At 38.7% G+C, this 26,262-nt stretch overlaps 1 protein-coding gene across 2 annotated transcripts; it reads right to left on the bottom strand.

The window, feature by feature from the left end:
• Positions 1-4,255: 4,255 nt before the first annotated feature.
• On the bottom strand, positions 4,256-22,517 carry drd4b (dopamine receptor D4b). Of its 2 annotated transcripts, none has more exons than XM_067448240.1 (4): positions 21,960-22,517; positions 20,770-20,882; positions 17,916-18,475; positions 4,256-5,373 (listed from the first exon to the last, which is right to left on the bottom strand). In XM_067448240.1, the coding sequence occupies exons 1-4, from the start codon at positions 22,200-22,202 to the stop codon at positions 5,171-5,173; spliced, it is 1,119 nt and encodes a 372-aa protein (XP_067304341.1). In that variant the 5' UTR covers positions 22,203-22,517; the 3' UTR covers positions 4,256-5,170. The 2 variants fall into 2 exon arrangements, with proteins under 2 accessions (XP_067304341.1, XP_067304332.1); XM_067448231.1 differs by having other exon boundaries at positions 17,916-18,511.
• Between the last annotated feature and the right edge of the window lie 3,745 nt (positions 22,518-26,262).

A 26,262-nucleotide genomic window follows, 5' to 3' on the forward strand; every position in this document is an offset into this window, starting at 1 on the left:
TGCCGCTCTCAGCTGAGTATCTGGTATTGGGAAGTTCACTAAATCTAAACCACTGGTCAGGTAGCTATTTCAAACTTTTCTCCAGTGTGAAGAGAGAACGAAAACTTCACTGTGATTTTATTGGGGCCTTAAGGGCTGACACACCAAGCTGACAGTTTGCCATCCGGCAAATGAAAACTAAAGCCAAAGCGTCTCGATCGTGGCTGGCCCCAGTATAGCTCATAAGCCCCGCCCCTCCGTGTTTTCTAATGGACTCGAGACAACTAAACAATCAAATTACACTTCAAATAAATGATTGTAAGATCTTTTATGCAGTTTTTATCACGCCGATTTCATTTCAAGTGTTCGTTCTTTTTAAAAAATAAGTTTAGTTTTAGTTAGTTATTTGATGCTATAAAAACGGGGGATGTGACGTCATGATTGACAGCTGAGATTGACGGCTTCTCTGAGTGAAGTCACTGAGGCACTAACAGACTTTTTTTGGGAGGAGATCGGTGCTTTAGCTTTAATTGCTACATTTCCACAACTGTTTATTTCACACCAACATAATGAATTGATCTGCATCTGCGAGAGTGTGGGCGGACTTTTGATATCGCACCTCTACTTCCTGCTCTCTACTGCGCAGACTCCAGTCCCAAATCGGTGCAAGATGTCTTGCTTTACCTTTTTTCAGTGGTACTGAAGACAGGTCGTCCATATTTTCTTACGCTCTATGGTCGGCTCTAGTTGGGCTCCGTCGGTGACAGTTCAGCCAATTTGTCATTTTAAATTGCCTTCGGTGAGAGATCGCTCTGATTGGCTGTTGAGTTTCGCGAACGAGTCGGTGCATGAGAATTAAAGCAAAAGTGATGCCAGCGAGCAAAGCAGTCAAGACGCCACAGACAGAAGTTATCTATCATAATATTAGTTATAATTTTACCTCATCTTAGATGAGCATTCAAATGCATTAACATTTATATAACATGAGCTGACTGACCTGGAGAAAGTGATCAACATAATCAAAATGGTGAGCAAGCGCTGCTTTGCTTACAGTATGTACATCTGCAGTCCTAGTTTCGGTTTCCCCGCTTAAAAGATGACTATTGATATCTGCTGATAGTTATTTCCTCACACACACATGCTAGTTGGCAGTCGCCTGCAGTTGTTGTGGTTTGTTTACGCTCAGCGAGGCAACAAGAACCGTATAGAAAAGATTCTACACTCTGAAAATGCTGGGTTAAAAACAACCCAAGTTTGGTTGAAAATGGACAAACCCAGAACTTGGGCACTAAGTTCAAACAGCCCAATTTCTGGGTTTGTCCATTTTCAACCCAACTTGGGTTATTTTTAACCCAGTATTTTTTAGTGTACAATGGCATCATAGCACATTAAGGAACTTAGAAAGGTTCTCATTTGGCTTTATGCTTTAAAGGGTTAGTATACCCAAAAATAACATTTATATCATTATTTACTCACCCTCATACCATAAGACCTTCGTTCATCTTCGGAACACAAATGAAGATATTTTTGATGACATCCGAGAGCTCTCTGACTGACCCCTCCTGCAATGTAATTGCCACTTTTCAAGGCCCAGAAATGTAGGAAAGAGATCGTTAAAATAGTCCATGTGATTCCAGTGGTTCAACCTTAATCTTATGAAGTGACAAGAATACTTTTTGTGGAAAAACAACAACAAAATTATGACTTTATTCAACTATTTCACTCTCTGGCTCTGTTCACGTCGTAAACACAGTGGAACGTCATGAGGGTGAGGAATTAATGACAGATTTTTCTTTTTTTTTTGGTGAAATATCCCTTTAAGACCCTTTTTTATTTTTCAAAGTGCAGGGTGACCATCAACTAGTTTTGGTTGGGAAGGAGCGTTGTCCATCTTGTTCTGATTGAGCTATAGAAGTGACGGATAGACACTCAGCTAATCGCAAGTTAATTCATGCACATTAAAGCCCTATTCGAACGGTAATTGTTTCTCGTGGGGTCGTAAGGTATTTTCATCATTGACAGGGGCTAGTCAGTGAGTTTACTGCCGTTTGAATCCAGAATGTCATTGTTTTTCCGATTCACCTACTGTTTTTTGACAAACACAAAGGTCGTGTGGTAATTTAATTGCTGTCTGAATCCACATGTCTGAGTTTTCAAGAATATATCACTTTAAAATTCACTGTTTATGTCATTTTTGACCCCTGTGGAGCCCCGTACGAATGCGCTTCGCTGTAATTTGGATGCATTTTAAAGATATAGGCCTTTATATACTGGCAAGTATTTACAAGAGCAATTTGTTTCATCACCCCTCAAAAAAATAAAAAGAAGAAAATCATTTAAATATTTGAAATGGGCCGCTATTACAGCTGTAATTATATGCTATGTTACTAAAACCACAACATTGCTTACTCGTGTAAATAAGAGGCTGTAATGGCTTATTTGCAATTGGTAGGCTACTGTGATGTGCAATGTCAGTTGTGTAATCTGTAGGTCTTTTGTGGGGCTGTGCAATTCGGGAGCTGTAATTAAAGGGGGGGGGGGGGTGAAACACTCAGTTTCAGTCAATCTCATGTCAATCTTGAGTACCTATAGAGGACTATTGCATCCTTCATATCCCCGAAAAGTCTTTAGTTTTATTAGATTTATAAAAGAAATATGGGCTGTACCGAGTCTTTCCGGAAAAAAACGAGCAGCTGGAGGTGTATCGTGTGGGCGGAGCTAAAGAATGACGAGCACAAAGCGGTGACGTCCTCAAGCGTGGAGAAGAAAACGGCTATCGATCAGATTCAACTAATACAGATATGATCCAGAATCAGATCCGAAGGCTGAAATAAATTGAACAGGAGAAACAGCAACATCAGGACGTCCGTCTCTGTGGTATGGACTGTATTTAGTGGCCTGTCAACATTTGTGTGTCTTTACTCGCAGTTTATGAGGACATGATTCGGTTTATGGAATATTGTATGCGACTAGACCTTAGCGCAGCAAGCAAAACGGTTTTGCACGTCAGACTAGTGTAACGTTATACAGAGAACAACAATGGAGTCCGTTAGCGCATTTGAATGACGAAGCACGCTTTGTGAGAACGCTAGGTTTATGTTTGGGTGGTTTACAATAAACAAACTGACACTTATAGTGGTCAGCTAAACAAATGTATTTAAACACACACCATACATCGCATGCTCCATTGATAAATTAACTAACGTTATACACTTTTACTGATGTTTACTCACGCGACGATAGCCAACAACAGACATTTGAAGCAGTTTTACTCACCGCCTGCTTCCAAAGCAGGACCGAACCTTTATCGTCACCACTCCAAAAACACACTTCTTTGGTAACTGTTGATTTCGTGAAGTCCTGTGACAGCAGTGACCGCGGTGATCCACTTTTGCGACACATTTAAAGCGTGATGTTGTGACGCTTCTCGTCATTTCTAAGTTCAAATCGGTTCAAATGCAGCGCTGCCTTCCCGGAATGCTGTGCTGAAGCGTTGAAGCCGCATAGGAATAGGAATAGGAATGGGATAGGAATAAAGTGAAGCGTGGCGAGACAGAAGTGTTTATGGGCGTGCATTTCCTCTCTCGCTCTAGTCGCGCGCGCCCTACCGGGAGAAGAGCCCGTCCGGCCCATACAAGGACCTTCCGCTCTATCGACGTCAAGCCGACCCATACTCGAAAAAAACCTCGGAAGGAGTATTTTTAACACAGAAATACTCGATCAAACGTCCAACATTAGTTTTTGAAACTTTGTCTATGTTTAGGATGGGAATCAAAGTCTTTAACAGTGTAAAAAGCTCAGTATGCATGAAACAGCATTTCACCCCCCCCCCCCCATGTGTTTTTTTGTTTGTTTTTTAACAGAAAATGAAAGGTGTTAATGTGCCTACTATATACTGTCTAATGTATATGATAATATGTTTTGTGAGAGGATGTGACGTTTATTCTTTGTATTTTTTTTTGTGTGCAAAAACTGCTGAATGGAGCCCAAAACAAATTTCCCTTCGGGGACAATTAAATATATCTTAACCTATCTTATTGGATCATTTCCATTTGGGATAAAATTACATCCTTTATTTTTAGATAAAATACAAGACAGAAAAAGTTTAACTATAATGCACACATATATCTTATTTTTAAACAGATTTAAATCATTAAATAATAATTAGGATATTATTTTTCTATTATTACATTAAATATGCAGTTATTATACCATATGACGTTATTGAGCATGTGAGCAGGATCACAAAACTCGCTCCTTCACCGTATGAATTAATCACCATCCCAATGCAGGAGTTTATCACTGAGGTGGCTGCACATTTATTTTTACAGATGTCCACGTGAGAAACAATCACTGTACGAATAGGGCTTTACTCATTAAAAGTAACATTTTTGCAAGATACAGGTCTCCGGGGCTGGATGGTTGCAATGATAGTTGGAATAGTCTTGGTTATTGTTAATTCTCTAAGAAATGCCAGTGTCAGGCATACTGGAGAAGCTGCACTTGATCATGCAGGCATTTTATTTATAATTCAATAAGAGTGGGAAAAAAAGAGACGTGGGAATTCTGCCCAGGTGTCTGATCCTTTTTTTCCCCCTCACTGCTCACAGATGATGTGCTCAAAGAGTAAGGGTAGTATGGTCAAATCCTCAGGGCTTTTCTGGAACTTCATTAGACACTATCTCGAGATGTTTTGGAACCTGCACAGCGAAGCTTTAACCCGTCTTAACCCTCAGTCTACGGTTTAATCACACATTTCTGTTTATAGCGCCATGTAAAGAAGAGTGAAACCCAAACTCAAAGCTCTACGGCTACTATAGAATATTTGAACGACTTCACAAATCCAAAAATTTGCATTGCCAAACGAGGGCTCGTACATTTTGGTCTTTTAATTTAAAGTCTGTCTTGTGGGCAATAACACCTAACGGATCTAAAATATGCAATGCATTGTAGTATTTTGCATCATTAATCTTAGCGTAGGCATATTTTAACAGAGCATGGCACATTTTAAAATGATGCACAAATGTCCCAGGCACCATTTGTTGTACTGAAAATAAGTCTGATATATATAAAATATGGATGTAGTGGTAGGCACAAAGAAAGTACTGGCAAGATTAACACAAAACACAACATTTTACAAAAACAAATGTCTTTAGCATAAATGATGGCATTATCATGTCTCATGGAGCGCTCAGCAGCAGCGGGGTAGAAATCCTCGGAAGAACTTCCTGAATTCGGTGTTGAAGACGGTGTAGATGATTGGGTTGAGAGCACTGTTGACGTAACCCAGCCATGTTACTGTGCTCATCAACTTTGAAGAAACGTGACAGGACTCACACAGGGCTCGAGTCGTGTGAACAACAAAGAAAGGCGTCCAACAGAAGAGGAAGACTCCTGCAGATAAAAATCACAAATCACATCACATAAGGATTTTTATCATTAACTATTAAAACATTTCTTGTAATTGACACAAAGCTGAAATAAAATAAAATGCAAACCTGTCTACTCTCACCCCCCCTTTGTGAGCATAGATGTGAAAATCCAACTTTAATGGTTGTAGTTCATGAATGCTTTCTTGAGCAAGTGAAATGAAGTTTGAATTTAATGTAAAGCAAATGCACCATACTAAACATTTTTATACAAAATTTATATTTTATTAAACAAATGTTATTATGAAAAGCCACACGACCCGTCTAACCAAATGGTGTTCCAAATTTAAAGGTGATATCAAAGTTGAAGCTCCTTTGAGATTTTGTTAAGGTATAATACCAAAAATAGCCATCAGGTGACAGATTCTTTTGATGCGCTTTCCTACGGTGGCCCAGTAGTGCAGCCGTACTAAATTAAACTACTACGCAACAAAATCCCCACAACACAACGAAATCAAGCCACAACACCACAAAATCAAGCCACAACACAACGGAAACAAGCCACAACACAACGGAAACAAGCTACAACACAACGAAATCAAGCTACAACACAACAGAAACAAGCCACAACACAACGAAATCAAGCTACAACACAACGAAATCAAGCTACAACACAACAGAAACAAGCCACAACACAACGAAATCAAGCTACAACACAACGGAAACAAGCCACAACACAACGAAAACAAGCTACAACACAACAAAATCAAGCTACAACACAACAGAAACAAGCCACAACACAACGAAATCAAGCTACAACACAACGGAAACAAGCCACAACACAACGAAATCAAGCTACAATACAACGGAAACAAGCTACAACACAACGAAATCAAGCTACAACACAACGGAAACAAGCCACAACACAACGAAATCAAGCTACAACACAACAGAAACAAGCCACAACACAACGGAAACAAGCTACAACACAACAAATACAAGCTACAACACAATGAAATCAAGCTACAACACAACGGAAACAAGCCACAACACAACGAAATCAAGCTACAATACAACGGAAACAAGCTACAACACAACGAAATCAAGCTACAACACAACGGAAACAAGCCACAACACAACGAAATCAAGCTACAACACAACAGAAACAAGCCACAACACAACGGAAACAAGCTACAACACAACAAATACAAGCTACAACACAATGAAATCAAGCTACAGCACAACGGAAACAAGCTACAACACAACGGAAACAAGCTACAACACAACGAAATCAAGCCACAACACAACGGACACAAGCCACAACACAACGAAATCAAGCTACAACACAACGGAAACAAGCTACAACACAACGAAATCAAGCTACAGCACAATGGAAACAAGCTACAACACAACGAAATCAAGCTACAACACAACGGAAACAAGCTACAACACAACGAAATCAAGCCACAACACAACAGAAACAAGCTACAACACAACGAAATCAAGCCACAACACAACGGAAACAAGCTACAACACAACGAAATCAAGCTACAGCACAATGGAAACAAGCCACAACACAACGGAAACAAGCTATAACACAACGAAATCAAGCCACAACACAACGGAAACAAGCTACAACACAACAAAATCAAGCTACAGCACAACGGAAACAAGCTACAACACAACGAAATCAAGCCACAACACAACGGAAACAAGCTACAACACAACGAAATCAAGCTACAGCACAACGGAAACAAGCTACAACACAACGAAATCAAGCTACAACACAACGGAAACAAGCTACAACACAACGAAATCAAGCTACAACACAACGAAATCAAGCTACAGCACAACGGAAACAAGCTACAACACAACGAAATCAAGCTACAACACAACGGAAACAAGCTACAACACAACGAAATCAAGCTACAACACAACGGAAACAAGCTACAACACAACAAAATCAAGCTACAACACAACGGAAACAAGCCACAACACAACAAAATCAAGCTACAACACAACAGAAACAAGCCACAACACAACGGAAACAAGCCACAACACAACGGAAACAAGCCACAACACAACGGAAACAAGCTACAACACAATGAAATCAAGCTAAAGCACAACGGAAACAAGCTACAACACAACGGAAACAAGCTACAACACAACGAAATCAAGCCACAACACAACGGAAACAAGCTACAACACAACGAAATCAAGCTACAACACAACGGAAACAAGCTACAACACAACGAAATCAAGCTAAAGCACAACGGAAACAAGCTACAACACAACGAAATCAAGCTACAACACAACGGAAACAAGCTACAACACAACGAAATCAAGCCACAACACAACGGAAACAAGCTACAACACAACGAAATCAAGCCACAACACATCGGAAACAAGCTACAACACAACGAAATCAAGCCACAACACAACGGAAACAAGCTACAACACAACGAAATCAAGCTACAACACAACGAAATCAAGCCACAACACAACGAAATCAAGCCACAACACAACGGAAACAAGCCACAACACAACGAAATCAAGCCACAACACAACGGAAACAAGCTACAACACAACGAAATCAAGCCACAACACAACGGAAACAAGCTACAACACAACGAAATCAAGCCACAACACAACGGAAACAAGCCACAACACAACGGAAACAAGCTACAACACAACGAAATCAAGCCACAACACAACGGAAACAAGCTACAACACAACAAAATCAAGCTACAGCACAACGGAAACAAGCTACAACACAACGAAATCAAGCCACAACACAACGGAAACAAGCTACAACACCACAAAATCAAGCTACAGCACAACGGAAACAAGCTACAACACAACGAAATCAAGCTACAACACAACGGAAACAAGCTACAACACAACGAAATCAAGCTACAACACAACGAAATCAAGCTACAACACAACGAAATCAAGCTACAACACAACGGAAACAAGCTACAACACAACGGAAACAAGCTACAACACAACGGAAACAAGCCACAACACAATGAAGTCAAGCTACAACACAACAGAAACAAGCCACAACACAACGGAAACAAGCTACAACACAACGAAATCAACACAACGGAAACAAGCCACAACACAACGAATACAAGCTACTAGGGCTGGGCGATATGGCCCAAAAAAAAAATCCCCGATTTTTTCACCAAAAATTCGATTTACGATTTAAAACGATTTTTTCCCCCTCCTACTTAAAATCAGTCTGCAGATGGCAAAGAAATTGTTCAAAACAAGTTTTAACTTTATTTTGTTTAGGTAAAATTAAATATTTGCAGCTTGGTAGAAGTGCCACCTGGGGTGCAAAACTTTCCGCATGTGAATAACCCCCGACTATTCCACAGTATAAATGGGCACCATATCTTTTGCAATATACAGTATACATATCAAAGGTTTATGAATTGATATGCAGATAAAATTAACTTTTATTAACAACAGTAATGTGCAAAAAAAGTATAGGGAAAATTTAAATGTAGCCTAATGCTCTTATTAAATATAGATTAGCATTGTTCTTCAATAGTCTCACACTGAACTGATCGACAGCTTCAGTGATTATTAAAGGAGCTCTTTACTTTACTGTAATTTAGTCACAATTTGAAGAAAAGTTTAGTTTTTCCTGAGACTGTGACTTCGTACTTTCCATACATTAGGGAGTGGAAATGGCTAATAAATCAATAAGTGCTCTTCTGCTGGTTATAGTGGTGGGCATTTCATATCTTTTTTTTAAATAAAAATGCTACAAAATGGATTACACATTTAAAAAAAATAAACTAAAAAAAACATTTGACTATTTCTTTCACAAGACCCCTTTAAACTTTTAGTTTTACAAACCATCACATTAAAAATAACATTACAATCGGATATCTAGAGCTTTGAAGTGCTGGAAATAAGTGTGAAGCTCTTGAAAACCATTGGAAAGTGCTTGAATTTCAATCTCAAAAGGTTGTACGAATCCTGAGATAAATAATGACAACAACAACATTAAATCCATGTGGTTTTACTACAGTAAATCATGGTGAATGTTGGTGTTTTGTGACTGAAACCCCTGACCTTCGCTCAGCTCTGTTTGATCTGATATCTGTGGTTTATAACAGAATTGTGCGCGCCGACCGCTTCCACTAGATCACAGTAGCAATGGTGTGTTGATTTAAACGGTCTCTCACTGGATCACCAGCGCTGTGTATCGTGTCTGTCACGAGATTGGCCCGTGTGTGAGCTCGCGCTGCGTTCGTGTCAGCGCAGCTTTAAATGAGTATAGCGCCTACCGCGGTTCCGTTCAGACTTCAAACACACTTTGCAGCGGGGTATTGTTAATTGTTCTGTGAAAAACTGAACCAATTACGAATGACACGGTATGTTGTTAGACGCGATCCTTGTTGTTTGTGTACCTCTGTGGCAAACGCGCGCGGGGAGGGCTGAGCCATTACGGGAGCCCAGAGGGGAGCGTCGGCGGATTTGAAAGAGAAAAACGATTTTCATTCACAAAAATCGTCGTAAACTAAAAACTCGAATTAATTCATAAAATCGATTTATCGCCCAGCCCTACAAGCTACTACACAACGAAATCAAGCTACAACACAACGGAAACAAGCCACAACACAACGGAAACAAGCTACAACACAACGGAAACAAGCCACAACACAACGGAAACAAGCCACAACACAACGGAAACAAGCTACAACACAACGGAAACAAGCCACGACACAACGAATACAAGCTACAACACCACAAAATTAAGCCACAACACAACGGAAACAAGCTACAAAACAACGGAAACAAGCCACAACACAACGGAAACAAGCTACAACACAACGGAAACAAGCCACAACACAACGGAAACAAGCCACAACACAACGGAAACAAGCTACAACACAACGAAATCAAGCTACAACACAACGGAAACAAGCCACAACACAACGAATACAAGCTACAACACAACGGAAACAAGCCACAACACAACGGAAACAAGCCACAACACAACGGAAAGAAGCTACAACACAACGAAATCAAGCCACAACACAACGGAAACAAGCTACAACACAACGGAAACAAGCTACAGCACAATGGAAACAAGCCACAACACAACAAAATCAAGCCACAACACAGCGGAAACAAGCCACAACACAACGAAATCAAGCTACAACACAACGAAATCAAGCTACAACACAACAGAAACAAGCCACAACACAACGAAATCAAGCTACAACACAACGAAATCAAGCTACAACACAGCGGAAACAAGCCACAACACAACGGAAACAAGCTACAACACAATGGAAACAAGCCACAACACAACAAAATCAACCTACAACACAACGGAAACAAGCCACAACACAACAAAAACATGTCACACAGTCTTACAAAGATATAAACACTATGATCAGTTAAAGGGTTACTTCAGCGATTAGCATATGGCTTTGTATCAGTAAAAATCCTGGAGTATATTCAAATGATCGTGCTCCCCCTCACATCCCCCTGAGACATGCATTTTATTTCTGGAAAAATTCCTCCTATGATGGAAATTGATGATATTTGCATCATAGGAGGAATGTTTGGAATAAGGCCAAAGACTACAGCCAGCAGAGGGAGCCATTTCTACATGTTTTGAACCTGCGCATGGGGAATGGAGATCACACTCAGAGCTCAGCTCGCAGCTACAGGCACTCATTTAAACGGAGCTATGGTGAGCAATGTAAGTCTTTTAACTTCTCAAATTAATTTCTATGAAAGTTAAGCTTGCAAAGGCATGAACTGAAACGAGCCAGACTGAACTTGCGTTGTGAATGTATGCCGCGAGTGTAGTCGCGATTACCTCAGCTCTCATCACGAGAGCTCATCAGCTCATTTATCTGACTCCTGCAGTTAGTGCTCAGTGCTGTGACACTCGCGCGGCGACTCACTCATTATATTGAACAGACACATTCAGTTTTTAATTGTAGTGTCTTCAACTCAGTCACTGTAATCAAGTTGGTGGCTTTGGGAATGGCCTCACAGGGCAGCGAAGCATTCTGGGAATTGTAGTCTTTCATCCCCATGAGACAAAATACATTTTCTGTCTTTTCTCAGTCTAGAAGGCATCAAATTCTAAAATAAGTTCACATTTCTACTACATTGATGACCCAGTTTAAACACAGATTCATCTTCCCAGCGCTGAAGTACCCCTTTAAGTATGTAACCATTGTATATCCCATTGTACCATCAACCATTGTAAAGATGCATTATAGCTGCATATTTATAATCGAGGACCCTTTTACTCTCTATCACGGCACTTGATGTCCAAGGCAACGTCTGCCAATTCCACTATGCACTTAAAACATAAATTGTAGGAATTAAAATTACTTTTAACATTAAAAAACAGACATGTTAAAACTTAACAGCTTGGCTGTATTGTAAAAAAACTGACTCAATAATGCAGAACATTGGAATGTAAACATTTAGACAAACAAACAAAAAAAAAGTTTTGGACCAAAGTTGATCTCACAAAAAGCATGCTCATTTGTGATTTTTAGGCGTAGTATCATAAATAGCCACCGGGGGACACATTCTTTTGATGCATTTTCCTGTCACAAATTAATACATTTCTGTCATAACATAACATCTATTACAAAACAGTCAGCATGAAATTACAGCTTCACGTCTAACCAAATTGTGTGACAAATTTGAAGTTAATCAAAAAAATGGAAGCTCCTATGAGATTTTGTTTAGGCGCTGTACCAAAAATAGCTCCTGGGTAACATTATTTTGATGCTTTTTTCCCCCATTATATTTCTATAAAATTAAAGTCACACGTCAAACCAAATTGTGTTCCAAATTCGAAGTTGATATCACAAAAATGTATGCTCCTATGAAATTTAAAGTACTGTTTCCAATTAACCCGATTTCAAATGGCTTTTATTGTGATGGGGAAAAAATGTAATGAGTTCCATGTGTCCCGCTAGTGACAGGTTAAACTAAACTAAATAAATTAGAAATGCTGCCTTGGCAAAAAGATAAAACACGTTTAAGTTGAAGCACTAAAATAACTCAAATTAAAATTTGAATAAAAAGAAAAATGAATAGCTTCAATGCCAAAAAGCACATAATGAAATGAACAAAAACTAAAATACAACTAAAAATACAAGCTATTTCATTAAACTAACATTTATCATCAGTCAAATTAGGGCACAAGACATTTGGTGCATTTTCTGAAACTTACTAACATACTACAATAAAATATGTTTAAAACGGTAACACTTTATTTTACATGTTACTTGTAGTTACTATACGTTGTAAAAAAAATGTCTAAGTCATGAATAAAACAAAGATTATTGGAGTGTTTCACATGAAAATACTATTTCAGTCTTTTTGCTCCAAAATTGTATGTGTATTTTTTTAAAAGCGTTTCTAGCTGCTTCTTTGTAATTATTAATGAAAATTTAGTGAAAATTGTTTAATAGTTAATCCTAAACCAAAAATGCCTAACCCTATAGTAAGTATTATATTATATATTCAATATTATTACTCAGTACTTACATGCATTACACAGTTAATCAACACTAATTAGCTTGTTTTTTTTTATTAAAATAATTCCAGTGTTCTTGTAGATGTAAATACAGAAATTATTTAGCTATGCTAGTATTTTTTTTTAAATACAAGTAAAATGTAAAAACATACTCAATACATGCATTGTATTATACATAGTGATTAAGACTCCTAATATAAAGTCTGACCCATTAGTGTACAGACAATTTCATATAAGTGCTTTTAATAAAACTCCACTGGAATGCATTACTGTAAATGGGGTTTTTGTTTGTGTTTACAAGCCTGAAGGAATTCAAAATGATTTTTTGTGTTAGACGACAGCATGCCATAATGAGCGCTGCGGTCAGAGTCCTGCTTCTGTTCTGATAAAGCAAGACAAACGAGCAGCCGAGGCTCAAAATATATTTAAGAGTGACTTTAAGAGCTCTGGAAAGCTTAGGATAACCTAGAAACCTGCACAATCACACTCATTAATTCTGCATTACACAACGCTGACATAAGAACCTCTTGCGAAAGCGAGCAAACTATGTCGAATCAAATGTTGTGAGGAACGCGAGACAAAGCCACACATATAAATCAAGCTCATGTATATTATAGATATTAATGTGCTCCTCCAGTGGTCTCTGCTCTGCTGAATTATTGAAGTATAGTAATGGTATTTCTAAAAATACACAGTAATGGAGTTAGAATAATCATCTGCATAACTTCAACAAGATGTTTCTGTGACGCAAGAAATGTTTACATCTTTGGAAAAGTGATCCCTATCCCCAAACTTTGAATCCTCATGAGGAGGTGAAAAAGGGGTTTTCGTGTTCAGTGCATTTTTTTTCCTATCGTACACAGATATAAGTACGGAAAATGTCTTGTTACTTCAAGGAGTAATCACACTGCAAAAAAAAAAAAAAAAAAAAAAAAAAAATGCATTGCTTACTTAGTATTTTTGTCTTATTTCTAGTCAAAATATCTAAAAAATCTTACATTAAGAAATATTTACTAGACAAGTAAAAATTATTGTCTTGTTTTGGGGGAAAATAACTCAAAATTAAGAGAGTTTTTGTTTAAAATAAGCAATATAATCTGCCAATGGGGTACGTAAAATAATGTTGTTTTAAGACTTTGCTTACCCCATTGGCAGATTATGTTGCTTAAGCAAAAACTCTCTTAACTTTGTGTTATTTTTCCCCAAAACAAGACAATTACTTTTGCTTGTCTAGTAAATACTTCTTGTTTTAGGATTTTTAGATGTTTGGATTAGAAACAAGACAAAATTACTAAGTAAGAAAAGCATTTTTTTTGTTTTGTTTGCAGTGCAGGCCATATTCAATATTAAAAATGCCTTTGACTGTTAATCAAGCTGTCAATTAAGATGTATAATAATATAGTGGGGTAAGCTGAGCCACTTTTTACTTATAGAGATAGTTCACCCATAATCAATAATTCCATCGTTATGTACTCACGTTTATGTAATTGCAAACTTGTTTGACTTTCTTACTTCAGTGGAACACAAAAGGTTTAAGGTTGACTAAAATTCATCAAAATATGTTCTGCAGAACAGAAAAACAGTCATATGGGTTTAGAGCAACATAGTGAGTAAATCGTGACAGAATTTTCATTTCTGAGTAAACTATAACTCTAAATTGTCTTCTAAGCAAGTAAAAATTAGGTAAAACTATGTAAAATTATATTTCTAGGATGTCTGTTATGAACAAAGAAAGCCTATATAATATATGGGATTATAGAAATATTATAGAAATATACTTGTCCCATGATAGGAATCAGCTGGGGTTTAATACAGAGTGCAACATTTGTGCTCCGGAAGTAAAACTCCATTCATTTTCTCCATGGGCAAATAAATGTTTAACAATTAATAAAGACAGCCTTACTGTGAGCTATAAGGTTGTTAACTGAGATTCCCTTTCAGTCAGTCACGTTTAACGTACACCGGATGTCACAGACGAATTGGGATCACTTCAGGGAGCCCCTATCAGCTTCGAGATATAGAGAACGGGGCAATGACTATTGGCGTGCGAGATTTGCATATTGTGCTCCGCCCCCCAACGCGGAAGCGTTTGCAACGCACTGTTGTCACAGGCTGTGGTAGACACCATCACTTCCGCTAGAGCTTCCTCTTCCTCTACCTGTTCGTCGATTGGTGTTCTTCTCACCAAGAAGACCCCTGAAGGTGTTCGATCAGTTCTGTGCTTTCTTTCTACAAGACAGGTTCGAGTTCAGGCTGTCTCCCTCCACCCTCAAAGTTTATGTTGCCATTACTGCGGCTAATCATGATTTGGTAGGTGGAAACTCCTTAGGGAAGCACTATCGGATCATCAGGTTCCTGAGGGGGGCGAGGAGACTAAATCCGCTTTGTCCTCCCTCTATACCCTCTTGGGACCTCTTTGTGCCCAAGGTTCCCACCACTCCCTTCCAGGACCAGGTGGTGAACCTTCAAGCACTGCTTTTGGAGGGGGTAGACCCAGCCCTAGCTTTTCTCTGTCTCGTTCGCGCCCTTTGGACTTACGTGGACAGAACGCAAAGCTTCAGGAGCTCAGCAGCTCTTTGAAGGGAAAGGCTGTCTCCAAGCAGAGGATGGCCCACTGGATAATGGAGGCCATCGTCTTGGTGTGCGAATCCCAAGACATGCCCAGCCCGCTCTGGGTTAGAGCCCACTTAACTTGGGGTGTGGCCTCTTCCTGGGCTTTGGCTCATGGCGCATCACTGACAGATATTGTAGAGCTGTGGCTAGGCGATACCTAACACGTTCGCTAGATTTTATAGCCTCCGTGTAGAGCCGGTATCTTCACGTGTGGTCACTTTCCATAGTCGGTAACACCGAAGTACCTGTTCTAAGTGTCGGCTTGCTGCGCCACTCCCTTCCTCATGGAACGGGTATGTGTGCCTATATGCTCCAGTCGAGTTCCCCAGAATGGCGAACCCTGTCAAGTCCTCTGCAACCCACGGCAGTCAGACGTGGCGGAGCGTCCGAAGCCAGGTCTAACACTCGTATGCATTGGTGGAACTTGTGTTAGGCTGGGTTCCATATGTTGTGACCCCCACAGTGGTCCCATTTGTGTATTCTTTCACGGTGCGGCTCCCTATGGTGAGCCCATGTCTTTTCCGGTGAGCATTATCCAATAGTCTGCTGTAGGGCTGGGCGATATGACGAAATATATCGTCTGGACGATAGAAAATGTCTATCGTTTTATATAAGGCTCTATCGCTTATGCCACGATAAGGCGTTTACGGCAGAATTTTACGTCAAGATGCACCTCACGCCACGGCATGCCCATGCATGCTGCAATACATAAACAAACATGGAGGAAGACGGTAGTAGACGCGTTTCAGACCAGGGTAATTCTCAGAGTAATTATGCCAGAGTGGTGGCATAAGCGCTCAAAACAAACTTCAGACACAGACGCTGCAACGGGCTTTTACGCGTGGCACACCATATAGCCATATATTGAAATATTTTAATGGCAGGTGTAGGGATGGCGAAAACTAAACATTTTCTTGACCGACCACCGAGCCTCATTAGCCGGTTGAAACCGGTTAACCGATTAGTTTAAAATATGCTGCGCTATTTGAAATAACAGCCGCGAGCCGCGCTCCCTCTCCCTCTCTCTCACACACACACACACACACACACACACACACACACACACACACACACACACACACACACACAATCACTGTCCTAGCGCTGCCGCCTCCCTTCCACTCACGTCACTTTTTTTAAATCCCCCACAGCGCGAAACGCGCCACCGAGGAGTCCCGCAAACGCGCCACCGAGGAGCTTGTTTGTAATCTGAGGACAATGGCTCCTTAGTTTCGAAATGGTTTGGGTACAAGGCATTTGTCTAGCGTTAGAAGCTCATTTGAAACATTGCCGCGGCTGATTTAAGAAAATGACAGCTCCGAAGAGACGCCGCTTTAGTTCGAGGTAACGTTAGATCTAACAATAACAGACGGGGTCTGAAGTGCTCTCGTGGGGCTCTCGCGGGGCGCTGGAAGTGGTAGTAACTGTGGCATTTTCCAAAGGGATCCCAAATTTTTGTTGACATCCTACGTACGTCCAACGTGACCGACTGAAAGGGAACGTCTCGGTTACGTATGGTAACTAGAGGTCTTCACGGGTACTACAGAGAACCATCTACACAGGACCAGTCTATTATTTCAAAAACTGGACCCGGACCCGTGCAGATCCGAGAAATGCCAAAAAATATAGTACCCGGAACCGACATGGACCCAACTATTATTTGATTGCTGGAACCGAACCCGGCGGGAAGACACAGACCAGACTGGACTCGACTATCTCATATTCCACTATAAACTGCTCTTAACAAGATAATAAACAATCTGCGAAAAAAACTTTGTCTCAGCCTACCTAACGTTACAGCCGTCGTCTCCCTTCCTTGTAGTCTACCTGATTGTGAAATGTTATATCACTCATTTTCCAACTTTATATCTCGCAATTCTGACTTTATATCACACAACTCTGACTTTATATCACACAATTCTGAGAAAAAAAATCAAGCCAAACATGTTAGTCGTCCAAAACCAACCGAGCTGAAAAGGTGGATGGCACTAATGTAAACTATATTTTAAATACAAAATGTAGTGACCATCAACAACTATAATAATAATGACAGATTTGTAAAGCACAATTCTAGTCTTTGCTGTATGTCTCTGTGTTAATGAATGGTGTCCCAGAAATGAGGTTAAGGCACCAGGTGAACCATGACCTCATAATTGGATAGAGGGATTTGCCTGCAGTTAGTTTTATCTGTGCGGTTCAGGGAAATTCAACTTCTGTGGCAATTTCATGCAAAGTTTAGACGTTTATAACTACCATCCACATGCTTATTAGGCCAGGTTGCTGATAAAAGCTTCGGAGAATTTATTAAGTTCTATTTTAAAGTCTACTCACATTACATGCATTATATAGTAGGTACTTCAACTCCAACAAGACAAAACAAATATTCACCAGCTTTAGTTATTTCAACAACTTACCCACAACAACAGGTAAAACCCTCATGGCTTTTCTCTCCCTTCCATTGATCTTAGCCCTCTTCTTTCGCTGAGTTGGCTGGCTGTATTTTATGTCGTTGTAGGCCACAGTTTGAATGGAGCTGTTTTTATACTCTGGTGGAAAGGGGCAGATGGGCCGTTTAAAGTCATCAAGCTCCTCAAGACTGGACTGGGCCAAATCCCTCTCAATGACCCGGGGCAGAGATGCAGGCAGAGCCCCCAGTGGCGGGAGGGCGGCAGCCACAGCCGCGTGCTGTAAACTACGACAAGCCTGAATACTGTTCCTCAGTTTGGCTTTGCGTGCTTCTTCCCATTTTCGCAATCCATGGAACATCCCAAAGTACAGTAGAAGCATGATGGGGCACGGGATAAAAAATGAGCAGACGGATGAATATACCACGTAATTGTTGTCTTCCAGTTTGCATTCTCTGGGGTCTCTTTGTGGAACGTTGTTTATTCCGAAGATGACCGGAGAAGCCACAGCAAGCGCCAACAGCCACGTTGCAGAGAGTAAGATCATTTGCCGATGGTCAACATGCTTTCTGTTGTAGTTAAGGGGAATGGACACTGCTATAAACCTGTTAACAGGATGCATATTCAACTTTACCATCTAGATACACAGAAATAAAGACTTAGTGCCAACAAAGCCAATCGTTGTAGACAGTGGCTCTCAACTGGTTTTGTGATCACACTTGGAAGGTTTGGTTGGATTAAAACAAACCCGGGGCCTAAAATTAACACTCGTCAAGTGAGTGTATATATAAAAACTATGGAAGCCCGTTTCCGCCACTAAATAAAAAAATTAAAAGAGTAATTCCGACTTTTTATCTCAGAATTCTGACTTTTTTTCCTCACAATTGCGAGTTTTAAAGTCACAATTCTGAGATATGAAGTCGCAATTGCGTGATATAAAGTCACAATTCTGACTTTATAACTCGAAATTGTGAGAAAAAAAGTTAGAATTGTGAGCTAAAAGTCACAATTACTCTTTTAATTTTTTATTTAGTTGCAGAAATGGGCTTCCATAAAAACTCGCCAGTTGGCCAGTAACATTTTTATGAATTCTAACTGCAATGAACGTGAAGAAACGTGAACGATGCTTAGGACAGTTGACAGACCAGTGCTTCATCATCACAGAAGTTTAAGCCTTGACAAGAAGACGCAAAAGAAGAAGACTTGTCTTAAGTGAATGTAAAAAGATTAGACAGTAAACACTTGTGTATCAGTGTATTGGACCCTTGCATTTGCTCTTAAAGTGACAGTAGCCTTATATTCCTGCTGCTGTCTGTGTTTTTATTGTTAATTTTTAAAAAATCACTCACTGCTCTTGAATGTAATTGTAATAAGGATTACTTAATAAGGATGTTTCATTTTTACAGTGAAGACTATGCAGTGTTATTTTACATTTGATTACTTTATTATATTTCTGTACCTGAAATCTACAATCAGAACTGAAAACTTGAAAAGCACTTTATTATATTTCTTTGTTTTTTACATATTTATTTTAGCTTGTAATTTGATTATTTTTTCCTATTTGATTACTTATCTTTAATAATGTTTTAAATGTATATTAAGCTGCTACTTTTAGCTGTGGTCTCCAAATTGGAATTCAGAATTGTGAATTTTCACTAGTAACTAAACTTTTGGTGTCATTACCGCCTGTTTCATGGCCGGTAAAATAATATACATTTTAATTAATACACATACACAAGTCACCGGCTATTGGCAGGTGTGGCAAAAAGTTAGTTTTAGGCCCTGGTGTGCACCAAACAAGTAGACGTATGCAAAGCATGCTGGAAACTAGAAATCCACTGCCCACTTTCCAATAATCAAGACAATTTCATCAAGTTACTACAACTTCAAACCAATTAGCACTTCAGTTTCAGTTCAAATTGCACAGAATATTATTATTTAATGTAATGATCAACATTATCATGTTACAAAATAATGTTTGCAACTTAAAAGGTTTAACATTTATTTAAGTTGTGGTAACAGGTCCACTGAATTACCTTTTAGAGTGATAACAATTTATTAATGTCACCATAAGCTTTATTGACCCAACAATATGCAAAATTAGTAACATGACATGCTGAAAAGGAAAATCTACAGTTTTAGTTTCACATTGTTTTTATGGTTGGAGTGTTCGTTTACTGAAATTTGATGATTGCTCGATAGCCAATAATTCACTTCACAAAGCATATTGTGGTCGCCAGAAATCATGTTATTTCTCAGTGCAGCTGAACCCATATTTAAATTAGTCTGGGTCATATTTTCTTTCACTTTTTGCATAGTTTTGTTCATGAGCTTGATAAGGGTATGTCACACAGCCGATCCTGGTTTGGCATCAGCCTAATTTGGTTTGGCTTCTAAGTAAGTAGCTGATGAATTTGTGCTGACTGCTATTGACATCAACAACAAAAGATGTTAAGCCAATTTGTTCTGTTATCTGATGTTAGATACATTTTATTATTTGAATTTAGCATTGTTATTACTATATGCTATCAGATCAAACCTGTGGTCCGTTTTTGGGACACGACTCACCAGTTGACAACCACTGGTTTAGGGAATATTGCCAATCTCAACTTTCATTAATAAAGTCACTCAAAGAAATTTGACACTGATTTGCTGGAACGTGGTCTTGCGCACTATAAGAATGAGCTTTAAAACCAGCATGACCTTTTTTTGCAACCCTGATTAGGTCAAAATAATATGCCAAAAACTGATTATGCAGTTCGCATTCTTTCTTGAGAAAATGCCTCAGGGCTCTCAAAGCAACTTTTCTCTTTCCTCTGGAAAAGCAATGCTATGCAATATCAATATTATGAGAAATTCAAACCTGTCCACACTGATTGCACAGAGGTTGAATATAGATGCTGTACAGAGCATTACATCCATGGTCATTAGTCCATCGCATAGAGCCATATCCAATGACCAGACACCACCTTGAAACTGAAAAGAGAGATTTAAGTATGTCAAAAAGAGCTTTTAGCATAAAAAGAAGAAACTGCACACTTCCTTACATCTTCATAACTACAATTCATTTGAAACGAGCAAGCTACAAATGAGATTCAGACTGCCCTTGATTCTCTAAATGAGTCAAACTAATCTAATGAGCCTAACGAAGCAACAACTTGACCGATTTAACGTGGCGGCAACTTAAGGATAACAAGATAAGTGGCCTAAAAGAAAAAAAGATTCAAAGAGGGAGTTATCCAGAAGCCTGTGCACTAACTCTTTTCATATATATATTGGGTGTAATGCATTACTAAGTCATTCTGGTAATTGAATTACTTTCTCCTTAAAAAAGTAAAGTAAGGGATTGCTGTAATTGAAGTTACTTCTGATATTATTGCATTAAAGACTGTAGTAGACAAAGAACAATTCTATAAAAAATAGTGGATTTAAAAAAAACAACTACTAAATTATCTAATTATGTAGTAAATTTAACAGCTGATTGGTTGATTGTAATCCATTACATACCTTTCTATTATCTACCTTTCAGTTATCTGACATAATCAAGATTATTATTATTTTTTCGACCGTTTTCTGAATTCTTATTTCATAGTCATATTTTAAGAACATTTTATAAACTAGCAAATAAACTGTGATGATGTGAGAAAATGTTGAAGGTGTCTGAATACATTTTGTTTTGAATGTGTGTGTACATTATATATATATATATATATATATATATATATATATATATATATATATATATATATATATATATATATATATATATATGTATGTATGAGAGAGAGAGAGAGAGAGAGAGAGAGAGAGAGAGAGAGAGAGAGAGAGAGAGAGAGAGACTATATATAATATATAATACTGATACATAGACCTACAGTATAGACTAGATATTGAAATACATAGCCCTTACAAAAATGCTACTGGTAAATGGTTGGACTAAAACAGGAGCCTACCAAAAACTACCATGTTTCTGCACTTTTTATTTTCGTGGACTTCAAACAAAGCGTAGCCTATTATAAAATGAACTTCTCGTCATATAAACCCATCACTTACCTCAGCATAGACAAACAGGGGTAAAACCAAAACTGCCAGCAGCAGATCTGCCACAGCCAAACTCACAATGAAATAGTTTGTCGTTGTCTTCAGGGCTTTTTCCTTGTAAACGCTAAGGCACACGAGCGCATTTCCACAAATAATCACAATAATGAGCGAAACCCCGAATATGAGCGCGGGAACATTGTAAGTAAAGAGCGCGGGCTGAAGTGTGCAGTTCAAGCTCGAGATATTCACAGACATTGTGCTTGATCCGAGCGAGAACAGCGTCTTCTGGGAAACTTTTCATAGATGTCTCATGTTGTCCAGTCCGCTTTGGTCCATCTCTGTTCATCTTGTGTTAGTCAGAAGACGAGCCATATAATCAGCAGCACCGCGTCATACAGTAGGCTACATTGAGGTCGGTCAGTCTGCTGTCTGTCCTGAAATAGGAGATAATCTGGGAAAATCAATAGCTGCATTTCATTTGATGGGAGCTGCTGTCAAAATGAAAGTTTTAGAAGCTTGAAATTAAAAGACGTTGCTCCACTCCAACCGCCTAATCCCCTTTCACAGTCTGTGATGACGCGTGTTAACCGTTTTAACGGTCATCAAATCCTGCAAAGTTTGTTTTATATTTTCATTTTTTTATGTATGTACATTTATAACTATACTTTGTATTATATTACCTTTGCATTTAAAAATAAACAAATAACGCCGTTGTTTTTAATACAGCGGCTGTGTTATGCGGTCTGTAAAATTGACGTCTTTCTCTCTTCTGCCGTTATTAATCTCTCTCTATATCTCTTATCTTTTTGAACATTGTGAAAACATTATTGTGGAGTTTTTATTTTGCTATTTTAGCAAATGGGAACATTAAATATATTTCACTTCAAAATTAAAATGTCCTGGGCTGGATTTCCCGAAACCTTAGTTATAAAGGTTTAAATTAACTAAAGTTATACCTTAAGGTAATATTTATCACATATTAATCTTAACGTTAATATGTGTTTCCCGAAACGATTGTAGTTAAGAATACCTTCTGTAAGTCATACTTCCGTAAGGTTGGTCTTGACCACTCTTAGCTATAACCTTATCACTATTGACAGGTCATTCCACTAGTGGCCTAGCCTGGATGCCAGCCAAACTTAGCCCCGCCCACAACATTTTTAGTTCGGGCAGTTCAGTCTGGACTCGATTTATATATATATTTTTTTTATATTTATTTTTTATGCAAGGATTAAAATTGCCATTAAAAAATTGTCATTACACTAATGGTTGTTAGCTTTTTAATTATATTATCCAAAGGTACATCAGCTGGCAAACCATTAGACAGGAGAGGAGCATATTTAAAGGGAATGATTGTGATGGGGAGTTTGGTCAAACTATGGCAGCGAGGCAGCGAATAGTTGTGCCAAATCAAAGACGGCGCCGTCCGCGGAGCCATTTAGTGTATGGGCACTATTTCGTGAAAACTTTAGTCCCCTGGCTACCATGTCAGAAGCTGCTATTCAAAATAAATTTTGCCTTCCACGTCCCAGTCTTTCGAATCAGCTCTGCCCGCGCCTCCGGAAGACTTGGAAGTCTGCTTTCCTCTGGGAAAAGAACAAAGAGCGGCACTGAAGTCATTCTTAAAAAGGTAAGATGTGTTCGGAGTTTAGCCGACTGGATACAGCGAATGTTTAATCAGTCAGCGAGCTCCCCTTCACCTTCGTTGCTCTGGTTGGTGTAGCGCTATCCTATCGCGTGCAGAGGGAGTTTGAAAGACAACCGTTTATCCGCCCCTCGGATTGAGCCCTGTCTATGGTGAGTTTCCAGACCAAACATCTTGATGTGGGTCTGACTTGTCAGGCTAGTTGATCATGAGATTGCTGGTTTGTGCACTTATTTCAGAATTATGTAAAATTTAGTTGCAACTTTGTATGATAAATGGGATTTCAACTATTTTTGAAGTGCTTCTTTTATAAAGAACATCATTTTTTTCGCATAACACAGTGAAACAGCCCCTGCATAGAGTAAATAATCGATTCTTGAGCCATCGATATAAGCCGATTCAGCACCGCCTCCACGAACAGCCCCTGCTAACGTCGCACTTAAGAAGGTTTACCTTAAGCGACCTCCTAAGTAGTTCGGGGAACACACATAGTTAAGTTATACCTTTAGAGTCTTTGTAGTGCCCTAAGAGACAACACTATCGGGAAATGCAGCCCTGATACTTTACTCACCCCATCTCATCCACACTGAAAACATTTTTTTTAATTGCTTGTTAAAATTGCTTAGATAGAACTAGCTAAAGCAACACAATTGCTATGCATTTTGTTCTAACTTAATTTGATTGTGTTCAGTACACTTAAATATAAGTCAAATTGAAGTCAATTTTTAAAGACTTAATCCATTTGTGTTGATTTGTGTTGCATTAACTGAAACTAGGCGGGGCTTGTAAGTTCCCAGCATTCTTTGCATATGGCTAAATCAAGAGAGAGTAAATGTTGTTATTTTATATGTAAAAGTGTTATTTTATGTATTTTTGAGCAAGATGAGAAAGGGGGAGACTTGATTGTGTTTAATAATATTTAATATACAATTAGGTTGGAATTAGAACAATTTAAATTATTGTGGGATACCATTGTGGAGAAGAGTGGAGCATTTGCTTAGGCTTAGAATTTGAAACGCTAAAGTGTGTTATTGTTAGCTAAAAGTTTGTCAACTAGTTAGTGCAGGGTTATAATTCAGTTGTTTAACATTAAAATATATGAAGCTGAAGTGAATGAATGAATGAATATACGATTGTGAATGCCTAAATCATGTCAAGGAACCATATACAATTCACTTTAAAACTACTTAATTGGGTCCCTTAAAATGTATTTTTTCCATGATGTGTATGTGATATGAACACATTTTTGTTTAACTTAATTGATTACTGTAGGACTGATGTACACAATTAAATTATGTAAATCCAACACACTTTTTGTTCATTTCTTTCTTTAGTCAAAAATAAATTATTTTTTGTTAGGGAAAATATTTTTTTTCCAGGATTTTCTCCAGGATTTTTCTCCACATAATGCACTTCAATGGCAACCAATGGAACTAATCCTTTAAAGTCTCCATGAAATCAAAATGTGAGTTTTTTTTATGAATACGTGAGCCTTAAGCTAGTGTACTCCAAAACAACAGCAACATTCATATTTAAAATATATAAGATAAGCATTCAAATCTTACAGATGACATCACTCACTTCAGCTTCTCGTCAGATTTTCTGTCCAATCAAATGCTCTCTAGAATCTGAAGCCCCGCCCCCTACACTGTGAATAGACGCTGAAGCTGGGGCTGAATTCGGGCACTTGTTCACTTCATTATTTTCTACATGGCGAATGGCACATAGTGCACTATATATAGGGAAAAGAGAACGATTCAGACAGTGTTAATCTGCACTGAAGTCTCACAGCAGCCAATCACAGCAGTGGGCGTTTACACTAAAGTCTCACAGAAGAAGTTTTTCTAAGAAGGGTAGAAAGGCATCAGGATGAGTGAATGATAACAACAATCTGAACTACTGTAGCATCTCTAGTTTAATGTCTTTGTTCAGGCCACTTTTAACTCTGTCCGGCTCCAAAACAGTGCCAAAATATTGGTGCCAAACAGATCTACTAACCCAGGGTAAAGTATGAAGAGTGTAAAACCTGAATTAGGAACTTAATTCAAGAGTTCATTTGTAAACCTATGGCTTGAAAACATGCTAACCCCTTTTAAGAGGGTTTTCAAACCAATATCTGTGCTATTATTCATGAAGATTTAAGGTTCTCCTGAAGTTACTTCAGTATGTAGCATATGTTTCCTCTGATCATACTGCCTGCGTGAGCATATATAAGACATTAATAGGAGTTGACCACTGTAATCATGTGAAAGATGAAGGTCTACAAGATGGTTTTAGCGGGAAATATAAGTCTTTTGTACCACGTATAGCCTCCACTCTTTGTCTGAATACTGGGACTGTAAAGAATAAATCTTATTCTCATATTTTCACCTCCATACACTCGACAGAGGGTTAAAGTGAAAAGAGAGAATAGCAATCTGTTAGATTGTGGGGGGATATGAAGTAGAGGACAATTATGGCACACATAGTTCATTCAAAAGGGAAATAAAGTCTCATTTAACTCGTGGGTAACCTGAAGATGAAACCCTGTCTTCCTCGAGGTTCTAATAAATCTAATTTCCACTTTGTAATGTGTAGAAAGTTCAACAGATGGTTTAAAAAAGTCAAACTACAAACTACAAGTACATACTAGTTTAGCCACCATACTCTGTTTCGGCTCTGAGAGAAAAC

This window comes from Pseudorasbora parva, chromosome 1, assembly GCF_024679245.1.
Source record: "Pseudorasbora parva isolate DD20220531a chromosome 1, ASM2467924v1, whole genome shotgun sequence".
Classification (NCBI taxonomy): domain Eukaryota; kingdom Metazoa; phylum Chordata; class Actinopteri; order Cypriniformes; family Gobionidae; genus Pseudorasbora; species Pseudorasbora parva.